This window comes from Hesperophylax consimilis, chromosome 22 (assembly GCF_061612785.1).
Source record: "Hesperophylax consimilis isolate HC1 chromosome 22, BYU_Hcon_1.0, whole genome shotgun sequence".
Taxonomy (NCBI): domain Eukaryota; kingdom Metazoa; phylum Arthropoda; class Insecta; order Trichoptera; family Limnephilidae; genus Hesperophylax; species Hesperophylax consimilis.
The window spans coordinates 19,975,897-20,000,000 of record NC_142857.1 but is presented as its reverse complement, the minus strand read 5'-3'; the positions used below and the strand labels follow the sequence as shown (position 1 = coordinate 20,000,000).

The 24,104-nt window shown below is 34.0% G+C and overlaps 2 protein-coding genes across 2 annotated transcripts in view; one reads left to right on the top strand and one right to left on the bottom strand.

Annotated features, from left to right (window-relative positions):
- Positions 1–2,744, top strand: part of Arc42 (Activator-recruited cofactor subunit 42) — a 10,370-nt gene extending 7,626 nt beyond the window's left edge. Inside the window, exon 7 of the mRNA XM_089645497.1 lies at positions 1–2,744. This exon is cut by the window's left edge and continues 43 nt beyond it. Within this exon, the coding sequence (XP_089501623.1) occupies positions 1–101 (101 nt within the window). The 3' untranslated portion in view covers positions 102–2,744.
- A 2,445-nt stretch (positions 2,745–5,189) lies between these two features.
- LOC149413189 (serine/threonine-protein phosphatase alpha-2 isoform) overlaps positions 5,190–24,104 on the bottom strand; it is a 134,374-nt gene continuing 115,459 nt past the window's right edge. The window contains exons 5-8 of the mRNA XM_089645552.1: positions 18,442–18,638; positions 15,045–15,192; positions 13,176–13,320; positions 5,190–7,849 (exon numbers count right to left, since the gene is read on the bottom strand). Coding sequence (XP_089501678.1) covers positions 7,846–7,849; positions 13,176–13,320; positions 15,045–15,192; positions 18,442–18,638 — 494 coding nt within the window. The 3' untranslated portion in view covers positions 5,190–7,845. The remainder of the gene's footprint in view (positions 7,850–13,175; positions 13,321–15,044; positions 15,193–18,441; positions 18,639–24,104) is intronic.

Here is a 24,104-nt window from a genome sequence, read left to right as displayed (position 1 = left end):
GCCATTACCGAGATGCCCGCATCACCGAGATCTACGAGGGCACCTCTGAGATACAGCGACTTGTCATTGCTGGCCAGCTTGTCAAAGAATATGGACTGTAACACCGCACCGCACTGTATAGCCAAACCCTCGCATAGACTGATCATAAACAAGGCAATTTTTATACCATAGATATATTGTTTAACTTGACTGAAACGAAAGTGGTATTTACTTCCAACAAAATTCATTAAACACTTGGATTTGGATCGCATTCTCTCCTCTCTGATTGTATTCAGAGATAAAGGGTCATTTTTAGTATTGCAAGCAGACTCATATCGCGAGATCATCATAAAAATAATGACTATCTGACTAGAACGATTTCAGTTTTTATTTATTTATTTGTACACATGTATAGATGTTTTTTTCGATACCTGTCTCACTGGTAAATACATGTGTCGAGACAGACGTAAGAGGTACATAAATGAGTATAAATAGATTACTTGATATCTGATTAGAATGGTGGCAGTTCTCTTAAGATTACTTGATATATGTCTAGAATGCTGGCAGTTCTCTTAAGAATACTTGATATCTGACTAGAATGATTAATAGTAATCAAATCAAATATTTTATTTGATTACTGGATACTCTAATGAAACTGGTAGGAATACAATTAATATTTGTGATTATTAAATAATATTATATTGAATCTATTTACAATTTTTGAAACCATGTGCAATATTTTCTGGTGATTTATAGTTTTAACATTTTTTGAAAGGTTTTGTTGATAATACCTCTAATGTAATATGCAGAGATGTGCAAAATGGGTACCCAAAACCATTTGAAATGCAAAATGGAAATGGGTCAAAACTTTTCCATTTGAAAATGCAAAATGCAAAATGGTTTTTAGAAAAGCATTTCAAATGCAAAATGCAAAATACCTATTTTCAAAATGCATTGAAAATGCAAAATGGTTTCTCAGGTCAAACAATCAAAATAATTATAGAATTTTTAAACAATTTTGTAATTTAATAATGGACATCAATGTAGAACAAACATATTATATGATGGTAAATCCAAAAACACCACCACTACGGATTATGAAACCACAAAAAAATTGCGCGGGACTAATGTTGCCAACGAAAAAACATAGAAACTGCTATCTAACATTTAATATTACAGCGTCATGGCCCCATGTTCAATATTCAAATCAGTATTTTTTATAATGGTATCACTCAATTGCCAGGGCTCCTACCAGGGAGCAACTTGAGAAATGTAAATTATCTCTCGTAGCGAGGTTGGGGGCCGACTGATATTTGGGGCTTATGAAAAAAAGATGAGTGGAGATAGTAGGAAGAATGTTGCAAAAAAGCATTTAAAATGGAAAATGCATTGAGAAAAGCATTTAAAATGCAAAATGCAAAATGGTTTTTAGGAAAGCATTTAAAATGCAAAATGGAAAATACCCATTTTGCATTTCCATTTGAAATGGATTTATTTGAAATAAAGCACATCTCTGGTAATATGTACCCATTGAGATGGAATGCATTTGGAAAGCCTGCAGCTATTAAATTCATAAAAGCATGGATGTCAAAAACACAATCAAATATAATATATATACATACCAATGACCAAAATCCGACTAGGCCAATAGGAAGCGCGCAGTAATGAAAGTACTCATGTAAGCAATATAATATTACTCTTTGATTAATGCTCAAGGTTGAATTCAAAATAAAAAATCTCAATCTCTCCTACATGTGTGGATTCTCCATCAGCAAGTTTATATTTTTATACATAATAAGAAAACATCATATTTGTACAAGTTTTTAATATTGTTATTTCATTTACATACCTATTTTATTAACTTACAATTATGTAATATTTCCTACATTTTTGTTTTGATAGAAAAATAATATACATTTTTAAATTCGAAATTCTTTTTTTATCTCTTAATTTTTCCTGCACATTGCGCTAAGATACTGTGTATAAATAGTTGAACCATCCTTTAAAATAGTAGTTACTTTAATAAAGGATTCCTAAACTTCAATATTTCGACACTGTTAAAGCCATTTCAGACAGAGCGTTTGTGTTGCGCGTTTCCCGCTCGGTTTGTCGGGGTGTATGGAGCTTCATACTGGTATTCTTACAAAACCGCGCCGTTCTGAAAATGAGCATTTGCACCGAGCAACTTCCGAGAATCTCAACACGCTTTTCTCTTATCAGTAGAATCAAATTGTCAAAAGATTTTATGGACATGCGGAAGTAGTTGAAAAATTTATTTTCGTATTGTCTGATTTTAGGATAAAGGACAACAAAATGTCCATGTGTAAGTCTGTCTCTTAATTTGGGATTTTTCTTCACGTTATTCCTTGGCAGAGAAGCCACAGACGTGTTGCTTCCTCAACCTCCATTTTTAAAATAAACTCGAGGAGTAGCTTTCCCAGCCACAGCGTTAAAAACGAGTCTGTCCCGCCGTCGTGTGTAAGCTATTTCAAACCGCACGTTTCAGAAACGCGTGACGCAAACGTCCTGTCTGAAACGGCTCTTGAATATCCTATGATAACCCTCCCCCAAACAACAGTTTTGTGCGATATTTAAGTTGTGTTATTACTCATACATCACATACTAATTTAGGTAATCCTAGAAAAAACTTTTCAGTAATTGATCTAAAAAAGTTATCTCATTACTATTTAAGATGTAAAAAAAATCTATTGAATTCCGAAAAATTAACTTTTGAGCTTGAAAAGGTGAAACATTAACTTAGGTGATATCTCACAAAAGTGCGCAATACAAATTATCCAATAATAAATAAATAAATATGTCTGGCAATAGTGTTTTTCGTTTTTTGGAAATTTCATTTCGCCATCGAAATGAAATTTCCACAATCTGCGTAGCTTTTATGTTGTGTAGATTGCGGAATCTCTATCTTGACAGGAGCCAGAATGTGTCTTCGAAAAATCCCTACGAAAATTAGTTCAACGTATTGCTACTAAAGGAATCTGCCCACTAAACAAAGTATTGTATGGGAAAGTTAATATAAATAAGGTGCTCTTAATTTATTATTTCTACTAGCGCAACCCATGAAAAATCACAGCATAGTCTAAATTCTTAATAAATCAGTTCCAATTTTGAAAATAATTTTCTGTTAACCTTCCAGCAGGCGCGTTGAGAAATTTCCCTTGAGCGGGCGCTTGTCGTAAATTTTAGGTCATCGAGTTTTCTCCATGTAAGTGGTGTTTTCTTTATACAAATGTTAGAGAATTTCTTTAAGGTTATGAAAAATGATAATAGGCAGCACTTGACTTTCTCAAAAAAAAAACGAAACAACACTCTAAACATGTTAATATTTCAAAACAAATATTTTATCGACTTATTTAGTCAGAATCAAAATTCTCATCCTTACAATTGTCACAAACCACCTAATCTGAAGAATGGTTTTTGCATGTAAAGGACTGGCAACGGCAACACTTCATTGATGCTGAGGATCTTTTCTTATCCAGTGCACATAACCGACAAACACCGCATTTTGGAAAGCTTCTATTTTCTTCTTCTGTTATCGGTTCAACTGCCCGACCGTAATTCACTTTGATCCCGTATTTCAGCACTTATATATTGCGGTAAATGATTGACATTTGATTTGACTCCAGCATATCTCAAAGCTCGATGTTTACGACTAAGTGGTAAGAATGGGGGAAGCTAAAAGGCGCGTCTATCGTAAATTTTACGACAGCGCGCCCGCTGGAAGGTTAAAAACATATTATATTACAGGTATTACCTCTCCGGCAGTACTCTCTTGCAGTGGGAGGGATGATTTCAAACACCCATCACTCCTGGACACACTGACCCCCATAATCCTACCCACCCTTATACCCTTTTCCTTCCCAGATTTGCCTCTCCTTAAAAAAAACCCTCCACACAGCAACTCCAAAGATGACACAGGCCGTTAGGGAAATTATTTTCCTGCCTCCTGTGTTGAGTTAATGTAAAAAAAAGGTACACTATCGCTTGTCTGAATTCTTAACAATTTTCCAATTTTGAAAATGACACTTGAATTCAAATCATTCATTAAACCAGAGTTACGCAGGACGCACAGACAAATGAAATTAGTATTTTTGATGGATTCACAAAACAGCAGAAAATATACGGTAGGAGAAGGATATAGGAAAAGTAAAAAATGAAGTGTAATTTAGTTGAATATTCCTTTTTAATACAAAAAGAACATAGAACATAATAATATAAGTCTTTACCGAGAAGTAATATAGATTATATTTTTCCGAAACAATAGTCGTTTGATAATAAATACAAGTTATTGTGGTTTAATCCTGAAAGACAAATATAACAATTATCATTGTTAATTGCATTTTTCATCCATCATTGGCAATATTAGGACAAACACAAAAACGCTTAATCAAGTTCATACATTTGTTTTTCGTACAGACCATGTTCTATCAATCAAATTCAAAATGGTGAAGTTTTATATAAAACAAAATGAAGACAATGTTGGTAGTTCTTATTCGAAGTATGATACAGTTAAAAGTGACCGAGTAGGATAGGGTCACATTAGCGCAGTTGGTAGAGCATTGTCCCGGAAAGACAAGGGTCCTGGGTTCGAGTCCCAGATGTGACCGTTTCCTTTTCTGATTTTTCTGTTTCTGATTTTCGTTTAAAAAATCACTAATATTGTCTTCAATATTTAAATTTTTATATAATATCTCTAATTAATTTATATTATTTTATAAATTAATGTCACGTTCCAACACTTTTCAAATGGGATCATCTCAATTCAATTTAAGGAACAAATTAAAATCGTTCGCCGAATTGACGTTACAATTTTAATTTATGCTGTAAATTTGAGCATCAGATTTGACAGTAAGCAGAAGAGGATTTTTTTCCACTATTGTGCTTGTTTAGTAAAAGTTTTTTTTTTTTATTGATTGTGGAGGACAAAATTTTAAATTCAAAAATGGCATATTAATAAGTCGCCCGTGACAATAAATAGTAACGAGTCACTCGGGGTTGCCATTGCTAAAATAATATATTGATCTTACTTACGAATCAACGCTTGCTTTAGGCTCTTGTGGAAAACTTAACAGGCGAAACAGCTATTTAATGAATGCTTATTATCGCAAGTTGGTGGTGTAAATACAATCTTCCTAAATTAGTAATTTCTATTGATTACATAAAAAATATTATGTGACAGTAAAAAAAAGATGTTAAAAATTAAATTAACTTTATTTGTATCATATTATATTTATATTTTACATAAGACGTTGTGATGTACAAGTTGATTATAACAACAACAAAGTACTGGGGAGAAGTAGTGAAGGATCATGACTTAAGTAGGCAACCCCGGAGTTGTTTAAATTTAAATGTATTATTTTATTACGACAGAACTAAAGGCTTATATGTATTATCTGACTTTGTCTAAAAACACACATTTGCAAATCGCACACAGATCATAAATATTTCATTTATAAAATACTTCAATATGCTAGTTTTTATCAGCTAAAATCCAAAGAAAAAATGTTAAATTTTAGGGGAGTAATGACATTTTTAATGATGTGGCTTTATACAATGAAATACGTATATTAGTTTAATAAGATTTTTAAAATCATATTGCGCCATTTTTTAAATAATAAAAACACCCCAAGGGCGCTGCTTTACAATAATTTTCTAAACCATAAATTTGATGTGTTCAAATCTTACAACAACAATGATTTTACCAAGATACAATTTTTTTTTCTCTGAATTTTATTGTTTGTTACCCCGATACATTGTTGGATTGGTTGATTTTTACTTGTGAATGTATTGATTATTTCATTTGATGCAAAATGAATCAATCAAATGATCAAATCAAGGTGCCGATTTTAAAAACCTATGAAATATCGAAACTAAACTAGAATAAGCTAATAAGGAAAAGATTTCAAAATTTTGCATCAAATTAAACAAAATTTCAGAATTACAAGTCAAAATAATTCAATTTGATCATTTCACAACAAGTTTAAAGAACGAAGGTATTTCAAATTGGAGAGGGATAATTCTTTGACAATATTAAGACTTTCAAATTTATGATAAAGCAATTTTCTCGTCAGTGCGTCATTTCATGGTTGCGTGTGTTTTGTTTGGCAATCAGCTGTGATATCATACATAGACAAAACGCCTGATTAAACGAACAATAATTATTATAATTGATAAAAATCAACAAATGGCTTAGATACAAGATATTATTTAATTTTACAACTCTTTTTGTTGCAATTATGACTTTTGTGTGTAAACTATTAGAAAAAAAAAAAAGACAATCATTCGCGCAATCATTAAGTCAACAAAAATAATGGATCATACGTTATTTTCCATACTTCATACATCTTCACTGGTTTATCCAGGCGTCTCTCATATTACCTAACTTTACTTAATAACAATCCCCCTTTTCTGCCCTCATTTCTCCCCCGCTTCTTTATGTCACACACATTCAAGACGGCTCCGATATTACAAGGTGGACTTGTACGTAAGAGAGATGGCTTAAGCACATCTTTATGAATATGGCTTAAGGACATCTATTAGCAGATGGCCTAAGAGCATCATTATGAATACGGCTTGAGAACATCTTTATGAATATGGCTTAAGCGCATCATTATGAATACGGCTTAAGCACATCTTTATGAATATGGCCTAAGCACATCTTTATGAATATGGCCTAAGAGCATCATTATGAATACGACTTATGCACTTCGGTTGGACGTCTACTTATGCCTACTAAGATATGACATAAGTACATCTCTTGAAAAACAGCCGTATTACATCCGTTTGAAATAAGCCTAAGTGCATCGGTTTGGCGATGACTTAAGCCCATTTTTTAAGGGATGACTTAAGCACACCTGCTAGAATTTCTATTGGAATTCCTAATTAATCACATCACATGAATCAAAGGTAAAAGAAAATATTATCAACAAGAACAAAAAACCAGAAGCCTTTATGACACAAATGAAAAGGGCCCAATCCTTTGCAATATTTTGAACACACCTACAAGGATTTAAAAACAATACAAAAAGGGTGCTTTGGAAATAAAATAAAAGCGTTGACATCTTTATTTCCACTTAATACAGAAGCAAATTCACCACTGAAAAATGATTTAGATAGAAACAAACAAAATAAGATAATTCCTTAAATTATTTATATAATATTATCATTTTGGAAAGATTTATTTAGTATGCATCTATGACACTTTCTATGTAGTTTTTTTTTACATTTATTTTCTCTTTTTGGACAGGCTATCATTACACTTTATTTATAGACCATATAAAGAGAGGTGTGGTTACATTATCAAAACTAAACACGGCTTGGTCTAAGTTTTCATACTCGTTGAATTGAAAAAGAAAAGCTAACTGTATTTATACCTTATGATATATTGCAAGATGCTAATACAAAAAAAAACTGATAAAGTGATTGTTTCCATTATATGTATTCAAGCTAAGACAATGAATTGTCATCCAAACTTTTCTAGGATAAATAACACAGAATACTCTTAAAAGGGGACATTTTGAGTAGACCATTGATAAATATGCTAGCAAAAATGAAAATATATGAAATAATTGTTTTTTTTTTGGCGGTATATTTTTTTCAATTTTTAAATGATCGCTTCGGCAAAATAAGGTACATAGTTATTTTTAGGAGTTAAGTTAGGATAGTTAGTTTGTTTGTTTCAGCTACTATAGGTTATTGTTTGGAGATGTTTATGGTGAGTTTGTCTCTGAGTTTGGACCAGAGGTCGGCTATAGCCCGTTGCGGCGCTTTGTACACTGTCGTCCATCTTGCATTGGCGGGGGAGCGGCGGGGAAGGACGGGGGCCGGGGGGACTGATCCGTAGGGCCCTCAACTGGAAAAAGAAAACAAAATTAATTTTTGATATTATGGCTATTCGATTATTGTATAGACCAGGGCTGTCCAAACCACGGCCCGCGGGCCGCATGCGGCCCGCGGTTTAGATTATTGCGGCCCATCGAACCTTTTTTTAACGGACTTCAAAAAAAAGTCCGGTTCGGTTACACCGACTACAAAGAGGTCTGTAGGTGTACCCACTGCATATAATAATACTTTATTAACACGCTTTTATATTAACTTCACTTGTATGTTTGTTTGCTTGCTTGTATGTAACTCTCCTGCTGCCTTCCTCGGCCCTAGTGGTAGCCGTTTCTCAGGCTCCCTCTCCGGAATAAAAGTTACCTGTTAGAACCATAGTCGGTAATAAAGAAACTACCATTAAATAAATATAGTTTAAAAAAACTAAAAAACACGCTTTTAAATAATATCGAACTAAAAACTTCAAAATAATTTTTAAAATAAGCTTAAAGCAATAATGAATGAAAAATGATAGTATTATTGTGAAAAAGCGTCGGGCGCACGATATACGAAAAATATGGCACAAAGCGCCCACGCTTTTTAACAATAATACTATCATTTTTCATTCATTATTGCTTTAAGCTTATTTTAAAAATTATTTTGAAGTTTTTAGTTCGATATTATTTAAAAGCGTGTTTTTTAGTTTTTTTAAACTATATTTATTTTAATTAATAATTGCTTTAACTTAGTTACTTTATTTATTTCTTGTCACATTTTGTATGAAAGCAATTATTATTCAGATTTTAGTTCATTATCTTCTTTGTTCGAAGTTTTAAATACATTAATGAGCAAACTATTTTTCTCGCGACAAAATTCAAACGTTTTGGGTATGTTCGATCACGTCGCTCACATCACTATTGACTCGAGAATTCGGGGAATTCCCCGAACTCAAAATAGGTACCTACCGCGCATCGTTCATTGGGCATTTGTTTGTCAATTGTCATTCAACGCAATGAAAGTTTTGATTGCGCAAGGTTACTCTCAGGTTATTAAAGACTTTTACATTATTTTAAAGTTTGGTATTACGTTGTTCGCTTTGTGTTTGAGTATATTGAACTTTTCATCATGTCTACAAAGAAGAGGAAGTTAAGTGAAGAAAATCGTACATTCAATGCGAAATGGGAGTTAGACTACTTTATCTCCAACAATAACAATAAAATTCAGTGTTTGATTTGTTTTATATAAGTTTTATCTGTAAGTAAAGAATATAATGTTAAGCGACACTATACTTCTTTACATGAAGAAAAGTATAAAAAACATGTCGGTGAAGCAAGAAAAGTTATGGTGGCTGAGTACAAAAAAAAACTAATACAGCAAACAAGTATGTTTTCAAAAGTAAGTACTGAGAATGAACAAAGCTTGGCTTTTTTTTTTTTTTTTATATTTACTCCACACAGGAGGCCCTGAAGAAAATAATTTCCCTCAGGGCCTATGTCATCTTTGGGGATGCTGTGTGGAGGGTCTTTTTGTGGAGAGGAAGGAGTGAACATGGGTCTTGAAGAGTCCCATGTTGTAGGAGGGAGGAAACACAGAGGCCGGCAGTTCGTTCCACAGCCGAGCTGTTGAACTTAAGAACGAATCGTAGAAGCGACCCGTTCTCATGTGACAAGTGTCAACTGTGTACAAATGTTGGGCGCGCGTTTGGCGTGTATCCCGACTACGCACCGGTGCCGAAGGGATCAATGACGCTAGTTCCTCAGAGCATCTTCCATTGTAATACCGATAGAACAAGGACAGCATACCTACCTGACGCCTGTGCTCTAAAGATTGCAGTCCGTTTGTTAAGATTGGGGAATCTATCAAACGGACCGCCCGTTTCTGCACAGAGTCAAGGGTTTTTTTCAGGTATTTTGGGGCTCCAGACCAGAGATGGCTGCCAAATTCGACAGTAGGGCGCACTTGCGATTTGTACAGGGTGAGCAGTTGTGTACTATTAAAGTATCTGCGGGCCCTGTACAGTACGCCCAGCTTCTGAGAGGCCAACTTTACTCTGGCTTCGATGGAGCCCCCGTTGGCTGCCTCATATGAAGTTTCATTACAATTAGCCAGAGCAAAAAAACCATTTAGTGATGGAGTTTTAATAAAAAAATGCGCAGTTGAAATGGCTAAACGCTTTATGCAGCCGAAATTAGCGGAAAAGTTTGAATCTGTTGCATTATCTCATCAAACGGTGGCGCGACGAATAGAGGACATGGGTAATTATATTACAAAAAAAATATGTGATTACTTTGTAGATTGCGAATACTATTCAATATGTTTGGATGAAAGTACCGACCAGACCGATGTCAGTCAATTAATAATCTTTATACGTTGCATTTCCAAAGATTTTACAATCACGGAAGAAATGCTGGATTTAATACCATTTCATGGAACAACTAAAGGCAGTGATATATTTGAAGCGGTTAACAAAACTATAGTAGAATATGGAGGATTTCGTAAGTGTTCTTGTATTGTGACCGATGGGGCAAAAGCTATGACCGGGACAGTGACAGGATTCGCGGGACTTCTAACACAAAATGGCATTGATTGCCCGTTGTTGCATTGTATTATACATCAGGAAGCCTTGTGTGGAAAATCTTTGCGTCAAATGAATGCTATGAAAGTTGTTATAAGGATAACCAATTTGATTAGAGGTGGAAACAGGGCATTGACACATAGAAAATTTAGAGACTTTTTAAGTGAAATCGATGCAAACTATGGAGATTTACTATTGCATTCGGAAATCAGATGGCTAAGTGCTGGCCAGTGCTTGCAACGCTTTTTCGCCTTAAGAAAAGAAATACCTTTATTTCTAAAAAATGAGATATCATCTGACACTTCTGAACTACAAGATAAAATGCGAGATCCTCAGTTTCTGGCTGATCTTGCGTTTTTAACTGATATGACGCAACACTTGAATGAATTAAATTTAAAATTGCAAGGTAAAAACCTCAATATAGCCAACATGTACGGAAATGTGAATGGATTCAGAAGTAAACTGAAATTGTTCAAAACGTCTCTACAACAAAATGATTTTTCTTTTTTTTCAAGTTGTAAAGAACATTATTTAGAGATGAAAAATTTTGAAGAATGTAATTTTTTGGACCACCTCAAATACATGGACGAAATAATCGTCGAATTTGAGCGGCGTTTTGCAGATTTAAAAAAAATTGAGAGTGATATAGCTCTCTTTACTCATCCATTAACGATCGCAGTTGCGAGTGTGAAGATTGATTATCAATTGGAACTGTGTGATCTGCAATCAGACCCCTTTTACAAGGGCAGAACAGAAACAGGAATTGATTTTTTTAAGCTCCTCGCTGAACGTTTCCCGAAACTGACGAATTTCGGGCAAAAAATGGGCTCGATGATGGGCAGTACCTACCTTTGTGAAAGTGCATATTCAACAATGAAGTTTATTAAATCGAAATACAGGTCTTCATTGACAGATACTTCACTTAAACATGCACTGCGCCTAGCTACCACTAGTATTGAGGTTGATGTTGACAGAATTGTAAAAGACAAATTAATGAAAAAGTAGATAATAAAATAACGATATTACGTATTATTACCAGTATTTTATTTTTATAAATATTTTGCGGCCCACCAATGTATTTAGTCTTTTTTATTGGCCCTGGGTCCCATCTAGTTTGGACACCCCTGGTATAGACCAATAAAACTTGCAAAAATTACAATCAAAAAAAAATATTGAAGCTGTATAAATTTTTTAAATATAGGGATTTTATACTATTATTTTAATTTTTGTTTTTGGTAAATTAGGTTTTTCTTACAAAATTAAAATATTTTATTTTAAATAATACATATCTGAGATAAGCACAACAAAAAATGTCTAAAAAAAATCTCTTAATATTTAGTAGAACTTCCCTTGGTGTCAATTACAGTTACCCCATTTCTACAGACGACGCCTGGTTGTTCTAGCAGAAGTAGTAACTCCAGCATCATGTATAATTTTCATTGTTCGCACTCTTAGCACCACTCTTCTGTACATTTTTTCTTATTTTCTGGGCAAACGTCACAATTTTTTCCATCATTTTGAGGCGCAATAAATCGCTTTTCTCCCCATTTTCTAGTTCGTCTCTATAGACTTACTATATGTATTGTTCTATCAAGTTTATTAATAAAATTAGCAGTAAATTTATGTGCATTAACGGCTGTTAATTCATAAAAAAAAAAAAAAAACCCTGGTGTAATATGTTTATGGGTTTTGGAAGTTTGATTTTGTTATTGATTTATTCTGGACAGCATCAGAACTCTCCGCATCGAAAGGCTGAAGCGCACTGTTCAATAATTTGTTTAGAGATTATTGCTTGGATTGAACCCAATAGCCTGGACCAGAGAAGAGGAAGAAAAAAGTTATAAAAAGTTGTACAAGTGCCTCAGAGTTCACTAATCATTGTCATGAGGTTCAGAATTCAGAAGAATAAACAAGTTGTGAATAAGGTTAGGTCATTATCATAATTTAATCATGGCAAAATCTAGAATGCTTCATTTCAATTCATCCGTGTGTCATAGTAATACGGTGAATTTATTATGTAAATATTGAAGACAATATTAGTGATTTTTAAACGAAAATCTGAAACAGAAAAATCAGAAAAGGAAACGGTCACATCTGGGACTCGAACCCAGGACCCTTGTCTTTCCGGGACAATGCTCTACCAACTGCGCTAATGGGACCCTATCCTACTCGGTCACTTTTAACTGTATCATACTTCGAATAAGAACTACCAACATTGTCTTCATTTTTTCACCGCACATTTTTATTGGCAACTATCTTTATGTATGATCGCAAGATTCTCAAATTTGAGGTTTTACTCAATAAAGTTATTCCGAAAAAATTAATATTCATTCTAGACTTGCAGAAAAAGTCAACAGATGTCGCACATTAAAAATAAAAAATAAGATAGGTTTATCTAAAAGACGCTGTCTGGATTGCATTTAGTTCGGGTTGAATCTTGCGATCATACATAAAGATAGTTGCCAATAAAAATGTGCGGTGAAAAAATGAAGACAATGTTGGTAGTTCTTATTCGAAGTATGATACAGTTAAAAGTGACCGAGTAGGATAGGGTCCCATTAGCGCAGTTGGTAGAGCATTGTCCCGGAAAGACAAGGGTCCTGGGTTCGAGTCCCAGATGTGACCGTTTCCTTTTCTGATTTTTCTGTTTCAGATTTGGGTTTAAAAATCACTAATATTGTCTTCAATATTTAAATATTACAATTTGAGGTTTTACTCAATAAAGTTATTCCGAAAAAAAAAAAAAAAAAAAAAAATTAATTTATTATGTGTTGTTTGTTTATCTTACATCTTCTTTGTCTTGTTGGTGACACCCCTGGGCGGCGTGACGGGACGGTTGGCGTTGGTCTGCACGTACGCCAGGTGGCGCTTGTCGGCCGGCTTCAGGATCTGGAAGGAGCACATCAGTGTGTCGTCTACTGACATCATTGCTCCTAAAATCAAAACATCTACTGTTAAAACATGTTACCTTATAAAATGCAGATATGTATAAAATAATCTTGTACTGTTCAGATTCAACTTGACCCGTAATCTGCCCAACAAGCCTTCTGTTGATATGGTCGATGTAACTCGTGACCAGCACAGGCTAATGTACCAGGTTAATACTGCAATTGCAGTGCTTCGTACCGTGCGTGGGCACGTGGGCGTCCGGTCCTGCCCCTAAAGGTTAAAGCACCACTTTATTTTAGGGGGGGAAAATACCATCACATACATACCTACACTAATAATAATAATTTCTAAACTGCTCTATCTCATTATTAATTATAGACGAGAGATACCATTATAACAACTTTTGGCAGATTGCATCCACCGGTTCGTTGATCAATAATACAAAACTATATGTACAGTGTGTTTGACCAGTGATGTAACGTGATGCTGCGTTAGAATGTACATATACAGTAGAACCCTGTTAATTCGAACCCCGATAATTCGAAAAAACGCGTAATTCGAAATTTTCTTCAAAAAAAATTTCGACAGAAATTTTTTTTCATTCAAAATGGTTTTTAATTCGAAATTCGTTAATTCGTAATTCGAAATTCGAAATTTATTTTTGTCCGCGCACAAAAATTTGTTTGTGTAATTCGAAATAATGTGATTTTTGCGAAAATAAATCATAATATTTCGTAAACCTGAATCTAAAAGTCAGCCGTGGTGGTAAACATCGTTACATCGTTATACATCGTCCTAATTAGTATTATTATTTTGTAAATCTGAATCGATTTACATTGGAATGTCGTATTTTTTAAAAATTTATTTTGAATATTTAATTATTTATTTGTATTCTGTATAGGCAGTTAATACTAGGTCAAATCCAGCAAAATATTGTTGATAAACTACATAGTTTATTAATGTTCCTTTGCTTATTACAATTGAACAATGATAAAATACAATTGTACCAACCGAGATAGGGATACTCCCGGTACACCAGGGGATACTTTGTTAGGACTTAGGAAACATGATCTGAGGACAGGAAAGAGGTTGGCGTTTAAGGCGAAGCTTAGTGCTAAATCACTATTTTGATAAAATCTTTATAACGAATTGGTGTACATTATGAATACCAAAAATATGCTTTAGATAAATTGAAGGTTTTCCTATCATTTCGCTTGAGTAGAATACAAATAATAAAATAAATTATTCATTAAAAAATTTAAATATTTTTTCAATGGAAATGTATGAACGCGTAAAGGAAACAACTTTAAAAAAATACAGTATTATAGCTAAGATTATCTGTGACAGTTTCACTCGATTAACTTTTTTGCTTTCTTATAAAATTATTTACAAAATAAATAAAAACCAGTTTTGTGCTTGAAATCTAACGTTTCTAGACTCCGTTTGTCAAGCGATTTTAATGTCTATTACCTACAATATAAGGGATACCAAGAATATACACATTTTTGGCTTGTAGATTCCTCTTAATCAGCCGGTACACAGGCAACAATGAGCGAATGTAGGACAGAGAGGCATAAAGGAAGAAAACATGATCAAAAACAGTTGCAATTCTGACCTAAAAATTTAACATGCGACAGATCTGTTTATTATTATTGTATGTGGCGATAAGGGAAGAAAACAGAACAGCAGCTAGCTTCTTCTTTGATATCAACAAATGGTGGCATGTAGGGTATAAAAGTAGGATCAAATATTCCAAGTCGTCAATAACCAGCATTATCGAATTCTCCGCAGTAGTTGGGCGCCGAGAAGAGGGTGACCAGCTGCCTCTTGGCAAAGAACTCGTACCCGTCCTCCACCACTTGATGCGCCCGGCAGATCAGGTCAAAGTCGTGCTTGTTCAGGAACTTGGCCACAATCTGGAATGAAAATACACAATCACTCAGTTAAATTCATCAACAAATAGGTGACATCTTTAAATAAACTGTTTGGTTATTCCAACTCTTGACTCTTGACATGATGATTTTCAAGTATTTGTACCACATCTTCCATAGGGCGTCGCTGATACACTCATTTAATCTACTTACGTGTCATTTCCTCATGATACTCCTTTCGCTAAGTTAAAACTATCTAGGAGTCCATTTTGAATAACATTACTGATACACCAAATAGCCAAAATACAATGGGCGGAGCAAGTCACTTTGAAAATGAACAATCAATCTATAAATAAATCTGCTTATTCAGTGGTCATAAGAAAAACTAAAAGGGCTTAACTTCAACACTAAATTTACTACTTATGGTAGATTGATTATTTACTATTTTTATAAATTTTAATGACAAGATGGTAAAATTTATAAAAACAGGTAAGTTATTACGAAAATAGAATCAGCTGACAGATGGTAAAAATTTTGGTAAGTTTTTAGATTTTCACGGCCAAAAGCATTTTTGTTGTTTGTTTTTGGGGTGTTATGCCGTGTTGCGCTAACTCCTTCTTTAGCCGACGTTTCGGACAGCGTTGCAGTGTCCATCACTGACATCGGACACTGCAACGCTGTCCGAAACGTCGGCTAAAGAAGGAGTTAGCGCAACACGGCATAACACCCCAAAAACAAACAACAAAAAAAAAAAAGGTAAAAATTTTGTTTCAGCGTACCAAGACATAAGGAAGAAAAAATCAAAATCAATTGTAATTCCATTTTAAAAACTAAATATATAATAATATTAACACTTGAATAATTAACATAATGCCATTTTTGTGAAATATCACCTCAATTACTATCAGGTTCACAACATAGTAGAAGTCGGGGACGCCCGAGGAAAACATGGCACGATCAAATGAATCTGATATTTGAGTCGGGCCACGTCAAGAGTCAGAGTAATAGAAGAGTATGATTATAGACTGTGAATGAGGCAAAGAGTGTGTGCCAAGACCGAGTTGTTTGGTGGTCCATAATCACTGCCTACCCCTGCGGGAAACGGCGTGAAGGTTAACTATTTACTTTGATGCTGAAGCATGTCTATTAGTTATGTAGTTTTCCAGAGAACATGTGTGCTATAAAAAACATTTCCAGTGTCCTCTGGGTCTGGTTACAAATCTGATGCTGCGTAGCTGAGAAAGGAAAGGAACGAAGCAACAGCAATTGGTGTTTTGTGCCAGTCGCGGTGGCTTCGTTCCTTACGCATAAGTCGTGGTTCAGCTCTGCAGTTCGGCTCCCGGCGAGAAAAAAAAACGAGAATGACAAATTATTATTAAGGGAAGAATGAAGTTCCAAGAAACTCAACCATAACCAAGAATACATGTATTTGTATAGCGAGAGATACCGAGAAACTAAATGCAATCAAAAATTCAATGAAGTAATTTCAGTTAATGGTGAGCAGAAGTGCAATTCTATTTAAGTTGTCTGGTAACATTTCCAGGAACTTAGGGAACAATTGGGGATTCAAATGAATGGTTAGGATGTGGCATTCGCGCTAGTGATTTCCATAGTTTAAAGATGCAATTCTATTTGATGGGATAAATGGACTGAGTAACAGTCTATCCTATAATAATACAGAATCATTTAGTTGTTGATCAAAAGAAGAGAGTTGCAACAGAGCTCTCAGCAGAGCGATACAACATAATACTGCATTTACTTATGGATAGTTTACACATACTTACCCAGTAGTAAGGACAGTGATAAGTCAGTTCCGTCCACACAAGCAATCAATCCCACAGGCTAATTTGTTTACTTTTGAAAACAGCTCATAATAGAATATGATTTAAGGGGAGACTCCTGGGGAGACCCAAAACTTATAGAGCACGGCTGATTACGGAGGCCATTGAAATTCATAAAAATCCCGTAAATATTAATAGAGACGATGGAGCTAATCTCAATAGTTCTTGGTATCCGATAATTGACGGCTACACCAGAGCTAAACGAAGAAAACCACTTTAAAAATTGTTGTAAAAAAGGTTGGAGCTGGCAACACGGTATCACATCCTCATACATAAGCTCACATTTCACCACAACCTCACATCTGCCCTGATGATGGACACTGCAATGCTGCATAACACCCCAAAAACAAATAACAAAAAAAAAGCTCATAAAAATCGTTGTGTCCCTTACTGTCATGGTTAGAAATATGATCTAAACGGTGTTAGAAAGAAAAAACACCAAGCTTTATATTTAAATCTAAAAGTTAACCACAGAACAGGCTCAGCCTAGTGAGGTGGATTATATAAAAAAAAAAAGTATTTTATTCCTCAATAAATAATAAATAAAGTAAAAAAGAAGAATTAAAATGTACACCTCCATGAAACCGAAAGTCCCGACTGCAATTTGAGAAAAAATTATGATTTTTTTATATGAAATGAAAAAAAATTAGGTGACAGTAATGTTTATGATGCAAATGTCTAATAAAATGTATACTTGTCATTATCAGTAATTTTAGTTCAGTGTTTAGACGTAAAAAACGTAAGGTTGGCCATTTTTAAAACTTGTTTGCATTAAAAAAATTATATTTCATCACCTTTCAAAAACAGTTTTTGTTTTCAGATACATTCAGAATTATGCTTTTAATTTTGTTTTTTTTTGCAGAGCGGAAATACTCTGAGTGTCTGACAGAATATGCCAGAGGCCTCAGGGGTTAAGTAAGTGATTTAGTAAAGTCTTGTATTTATAGTAAAAGTGTATTGTGTTTATCCTAACAAACCACCTCACTACAAGGATCCACGCACATTGAAGAGGGGGAGGGGTCCAGGTAAACAAAAAAAAAAAAAAAAAAGATCGAATAATTTCTAAATTGGTACTTAATGGTGACTTATCACTTAACGCCCGGTCCACAGGCGGACAGCCAATAAACTAAACACTTGCAGCTTATCACTGTCCTTGCTCCTTACTATGGGTTAACTACTGTAAAATTAGTAGTTGAAACAATATTTAGAAATGTCGTGGGTTGTGAAGGGTTTCTGGTTTATGGATAAACATGAGTTTTAAATATCCACCCAAAGATGTGAATTTAGGCACCTACTGTTAACTAGGTCAGAAACAATGTCTTTAATATCAACTTTTTTAAGGTTAGTTTTGCATTCTGTTTGAGCTTAAAGGGTCTGATACTATGTAGACGCGATCTTAGGAATGTTGACGATGTTAGTGGCAATTTATAGAATGTAGTGTCTGGTCAGTCACCTCAATGCCGAAGGTGAAGCTCACTCCGCGGTCGTTCTCGCCCCAGCCGGTAGTGTCCTTGTCGGGGTCAGACCACAGAAGGTCGCAGAGCAGTCCCTGGTCAGGCACGTCCGTGGGCCGCATGATACGCCGGATCTGCTCCATGGACTGGAGGTCGGGGCTCAAGCCGCCGTGACAGCAGAAGATCTTCTCGTCAACTGGAAACAAACATACAAAATAAATTAGCATAGTTTGTGACAAATCTTCGAAGGAAACAGCCAGATAAACTGTGCAAGGGGAGAGTTCCATAACAAAACAGAACAAGGAAGAAACAGAACAAGGAAGAAACAGAACATTGAAGAAAAGTGAAGAAAAAATAAATTAAAAAAAAACGAACATAACCTAAGCTATCATTTTCTGTTTTGTCACTATTCTGTTTCATTCTGTCACATGTGGAGGGAGATTTAACATGAAATTGATAAAACTTTTTAAAATACAGAAATTATTTCTTTAACAGATAAACAATTTCAATGGCTTGTCTGGGGCCTAGGAGTCGAAAGGTCTAATGTAAATTGGTGACACCAGTTTTTGTTCAATTTTCAACTCGTGAGTGTTTACTTAAAGTGTTAAAACTCATGTAAAGGCATACATATTTTTAACAGTATAAAATCTAAAAAAAACTAAAATAATTCATAATTTATGCAAGTGAGTAGCAGAACACCATTCACATTTTTTTAATCATATCATAAGTACGAAAATATCCACCATAATGGCTATTGATTCGTTATTCACTATCATTCTTCAGAGTTCAGATTAATAAAACCACACAGCTGTCTTATTATTAATTATCTCATATTATATACTTATTACAATCAAGATACTAACATAAAAGTGTCAATATAGATAATAAAAAAAGAAGTACAATAATTAAAATAATATTATTACGAAAAAATATTATGAGCTGGAAGCAAGAGTGAGTACCTTTAATAATGATGATTAATCAGACCGATAAGCGATTACAGCCACATTTATGATGCGTAATCCAAATAAATTCATCATGACGAAACCATCGACTCATTTCACAAATAGATTGTTTATTTTGGCTAATTTTCCGAACTACAATCTACTTATTTGGCGTTTTGTTTAATTTGTAATGCTCCACATAATTAACTTTAATTTCGTAATTACATTTAGTTTTGTTTGAAAAAATATGAATCTGTTACTAAAGGCAATTTTTTATGTGAACACCGCAGAAGACTCAACTACTCCCAACTATGAGTATGGCATCCCCTTATTGGAGTATGTTGTGAGGATGAAGGGAGCGGGAAGGATATGGGAAAGGGAAGGAGAAATGGGAGAGGAAGGTCGGGAAATACCTGGCTATTGAAATCTGGTCATCAAACACGTAAAAAGCTAAGGATAGCATTTAAGGCGATGCCATACGTAATAATGCAAAATCATGTGTTTTTGGTTTGAAAATTTGGTCGCCTAGAAATGTTTCAGATGCTTTAATTAAATACTGAGAGTAGAATACATCTTGGCCTTTGAAATAATCGAGTACTTTTTAGATAAATCTTTTTATAAGCCCAGAAAAAAAATAATGAATAAGGCCTATGAAAACTGCTTAAAAGTTCAAAATCTCCTACTTACGAACCCATTTTCGGTTATTATTTTATTGTATAATGTGGCAAATTGAGTTATTTATAAAAGGATCGATTTTTTTTTAATATTTATGCCTGAACATCCACAAAATAAAATAAAAGGCACCTTTTGGCCATGTTTTTTTCTTGCATAAATCAAAACAGGCGGATGGTGTTAAGCGAGAATTTAAACCTTATCGCCATCTACGTAAGGGTTATTATTGATAGCGGCACAATTACACGACGTAGTGCATCGCCTGGTGGTCTTTCACCAGAGTTATACTGGGAGTATCAGCCACTCGTTATCAGTGTCTAGACGACATTTGGTCGAAATCTACCCGAAAACATAACGACTAAATTACTAAAAAAAATTCCCAGCTGTTTTTAAAAGCACTCAATTTCGGGATTGTCTAACGAAATGCAAATTACCAATTCGAACTAGGTGCGTATGCCATACTGCAAGAGGAGCTGACAGTATATTTATAAGCAGGTTTTGGTCGAAATCTGTCTCGATATCGATAATGAAAGCTAATCCAGTGGCAAGTATTTGTTATTTATTTGTTGTAGTTAAGGCGAAGCTTAATGTTAAATCACTATTTTGATTAATCTTTATAACGAATTGGTGTACATTATGAATACCAAAAAATATGCTTTAGATAAATTGAAGGTTTTCATATCATTTTGCTTGAGTACAATACAAATAAAAATTACTCAATATAAAATATAAATGTAAACTACTGAAAAAATATATATTTTCAATAGAAATGTATGAACGCGTAAAGGAAACAACTTATAAAAAAATACTATATTATAGCTAAGATTATCTGTGACAGTTTCACTTGATTAACTTTTTTGCTTTCTTATAAAATTATTTACAAAATAAAAACCAGTTTTGTGCTTGAAATCGAACGTTTCTAGACTACGTTTGTCAAGCGATTTTAATGCCTATTACTTATAATATAAGGTATACCAAGAATATACACATTTTTGACCTGTAGCTTCCTCTTCAATTCCGCGGCATTTTTAACTTCGCATTTGCCAAACGCTCTACAATTAAAGTAACCACTCCGTCCGCAATGAATTAATCGATCGAGATTTCGGTCGATACATCCAGATATAACCGGCGACGGTAAGATGAAGTAGTGGTGTGTTCCTTGTATAAGGCGCCGTATCTACTCGTACTTACTGCCGAGACTAATAATAATATACGTACAAATAATACACTATAATCGTACAATTAAAATATGAGAGAAGTCGCCGGACGAAGTGTGATGACGTGATGATGTTGTGGAAATAATCCATTGATATATCGTCACCTTAAAGCAATAGTGGGATATCTTAAAAAATGCTGTTCTGAGATAATAGGACTTTTAGGTTTGCGTGAGCTCTAGCAGCATCAAATTAACTAATCTTGCAGATTAATGATATGGTATAAGAGAGGTAAATTATTTAACTTCAACACAAAATTGTATTAATAGAAAAATAATTAAATTTTTCATACTAATTTTGACAAAGTATACGTAAATCTGGAAATATCTCACTGTTGCGTGGAGTGTTTGGTAATAATCTCAAATTATCTCTGTGTAGCATAGTAATAATATTACGAGTTTAGATGGATAAATGAATTAATAATTGTTTCTCGGGAGATTTTTTCAATGTGGACGACTGTTTCAGGCTAATAATTATTGCTTAAAATAATTAATAGTTGTTATTTCTGCATGCTTTTCCATGCTGTTTATAATCATAAATACATTTTCAACAGTACACACCCACTCACTCCTATAGTTTGCAAATACGACAATTGTATGGGAGTTAGGTGGAATAAAAATGAAAAAAATATATATTTGTGCTTATAAATTTATTTATGAGAAGCGTGATATAATTTATGTAACAAAAATAACAGAAAACCTTAAGAATAAAAGTATGTAACAAAATTAACAGAAAACAAAGAATAAAAAGTAGGTAAATATCAAAAATAACAGAAAACCTTTGGAATAAAAAGTATTTAATTTTTTTTACAGAAAACTAAGAACAAAAAAATAAAACAAATATGTGTTGATTCCCTGGAAACCTACAATGAACCTTCATCGTTATTTTCTTCTTGTACATCGCGGTCTGTATTGGCAGTTTAATTAATTTTAAAAAATGAGGTTTTTTTGGTATAACACCACTTTGGCAAAGAAATAAGAAATCACGATTTTTATTCGGTGGAATTGTAGGTGGAACTGTATAAGCTGGACCTACAATTATACTATTCTCATTCCGAACATTCTTTAGTCGCTCTCTCACATTAATACTCTGATTGAATGGATCCTCGGTGTAGGTGCTTTTGTAATTGATAACTGACGGTTCATCTTTAGTGATCTGTAAAATCTTAACTTTATTCCAAATACATTTATTTTTGTCCATGATTATTGAGAAATTTTTTCCAGTCTTCTCACATACCTTCTTCCAGTCAATGAAGTCCGTTGTTTCCATTTCTGTTAACTTATAACGAGGTTCATTCTTCTTGGAACACTTTATGATCATCGCTAACTCCGTTAGAATAAATATTAGGCCTTTTTTTAAAACCCTGACCTTTTCTCTGTCGATGCAATAATGAATGGAGTCTCCTTCGTTCTCTGAGTGCCCAACAATTAGATATTTATGGGTAATGATTTGAATATCAAGTGTTCATAGTGCATGCATGTACATGGAAAATAAAACTTTGTTTTTATTCTGTGCCACACAGTTATCAGAAAAAAAGATCACTTCCCATTTCCCTTGGCATAGGTCTTTTAAAAATGTGTACACGCAGGTAGACATTTCAATTGAGTCTCTTTTAGTTACACCCTCATGCCGCATGTAACAATGGCCCTGTCGTGTTTTGGTATTGTAAATACAGAAGTTATAACTTTTAACTTGCTCTTATAAAAAAATAGATTTATTGCCATTCGGCAACGGCACAACAGCTTGAAAGTCATAAATGGCAACTACAGTATCATCAGTGGTCTTGGTAATGTTTTTATCTTTTTCTTGTCGAGATAGCTTTACATTCTGAATGTGTCAGAATATTATAATTTCTCATTTGCAGTACTATAGTTGTAATATACACAAAATGCACAAAGGTTCATTTTGGTTTAAAAAAAAATATATTGAATTTAGTATTGAATATTTTCCTGTATGTAGAGTGTGTAACATAGAGATTACCTACCGAGACACACTTCTATTTGTACAAATTGTTCATCTTTTGGATATTTGGAGATCCGAGCTGATCCTGCACGACAATAGTGCGATTCCACTCTACTAAAGCTGTTGATGTGATTCATAACACCATCAACTAAATCATCCTTTTGCAGGAAGCTGTCTGTTTTTTTTTTAATGCACTGCTTATGGTATTATTGCTTATATCTAAGGTTGCCATAAAAAATCTTACATACACGTATGTTATGTCCATCTCTCTCAAATAATAACCACTATTAGCTAGAATTCATGGAATCATAAATATTATAATGTTTTAATCGATCGACTACCAAAACAGATTCAGAACATTTGTATTTACAATTAGTATACAGTACAGGCTTAATTTGTTTTGCTCTGCATACCTTTCCTGACTTTGCTACATACTCCTGACCAGTATTCACCTTCAGTTTATTTATGTTTCTCTTCCAAGATCACCCAACTTGTTGAAAACTATAGAGCTACAGTGAGACAATTAATTTATTTCAGTATTTTAAACGACCTTTTGAAAGCAACAGTGGGACAACATCAATATCTCAGTGTTGCTCTGAGTGACCGAACATTTCAATACTGAGATTTTGCTTGTAACACTGGCATTTTTTTTTTTACAAAATATCCCAGTAATGCATCATGTAGAGCTCACAATTTTACATCGAACTGCATACTTATCTCAAAAGTGTATTTTTCGAAGATATCCCACTATTGCTTTAAGGTGACGATATGTTATTATCTGCGAAGGTGCGTAGTGATGCGTAACCCCGGGGAGATAGGGCGCGATAAGAGCACGTGACATGTGCGATCGATACATAATAATTTAACTATTTA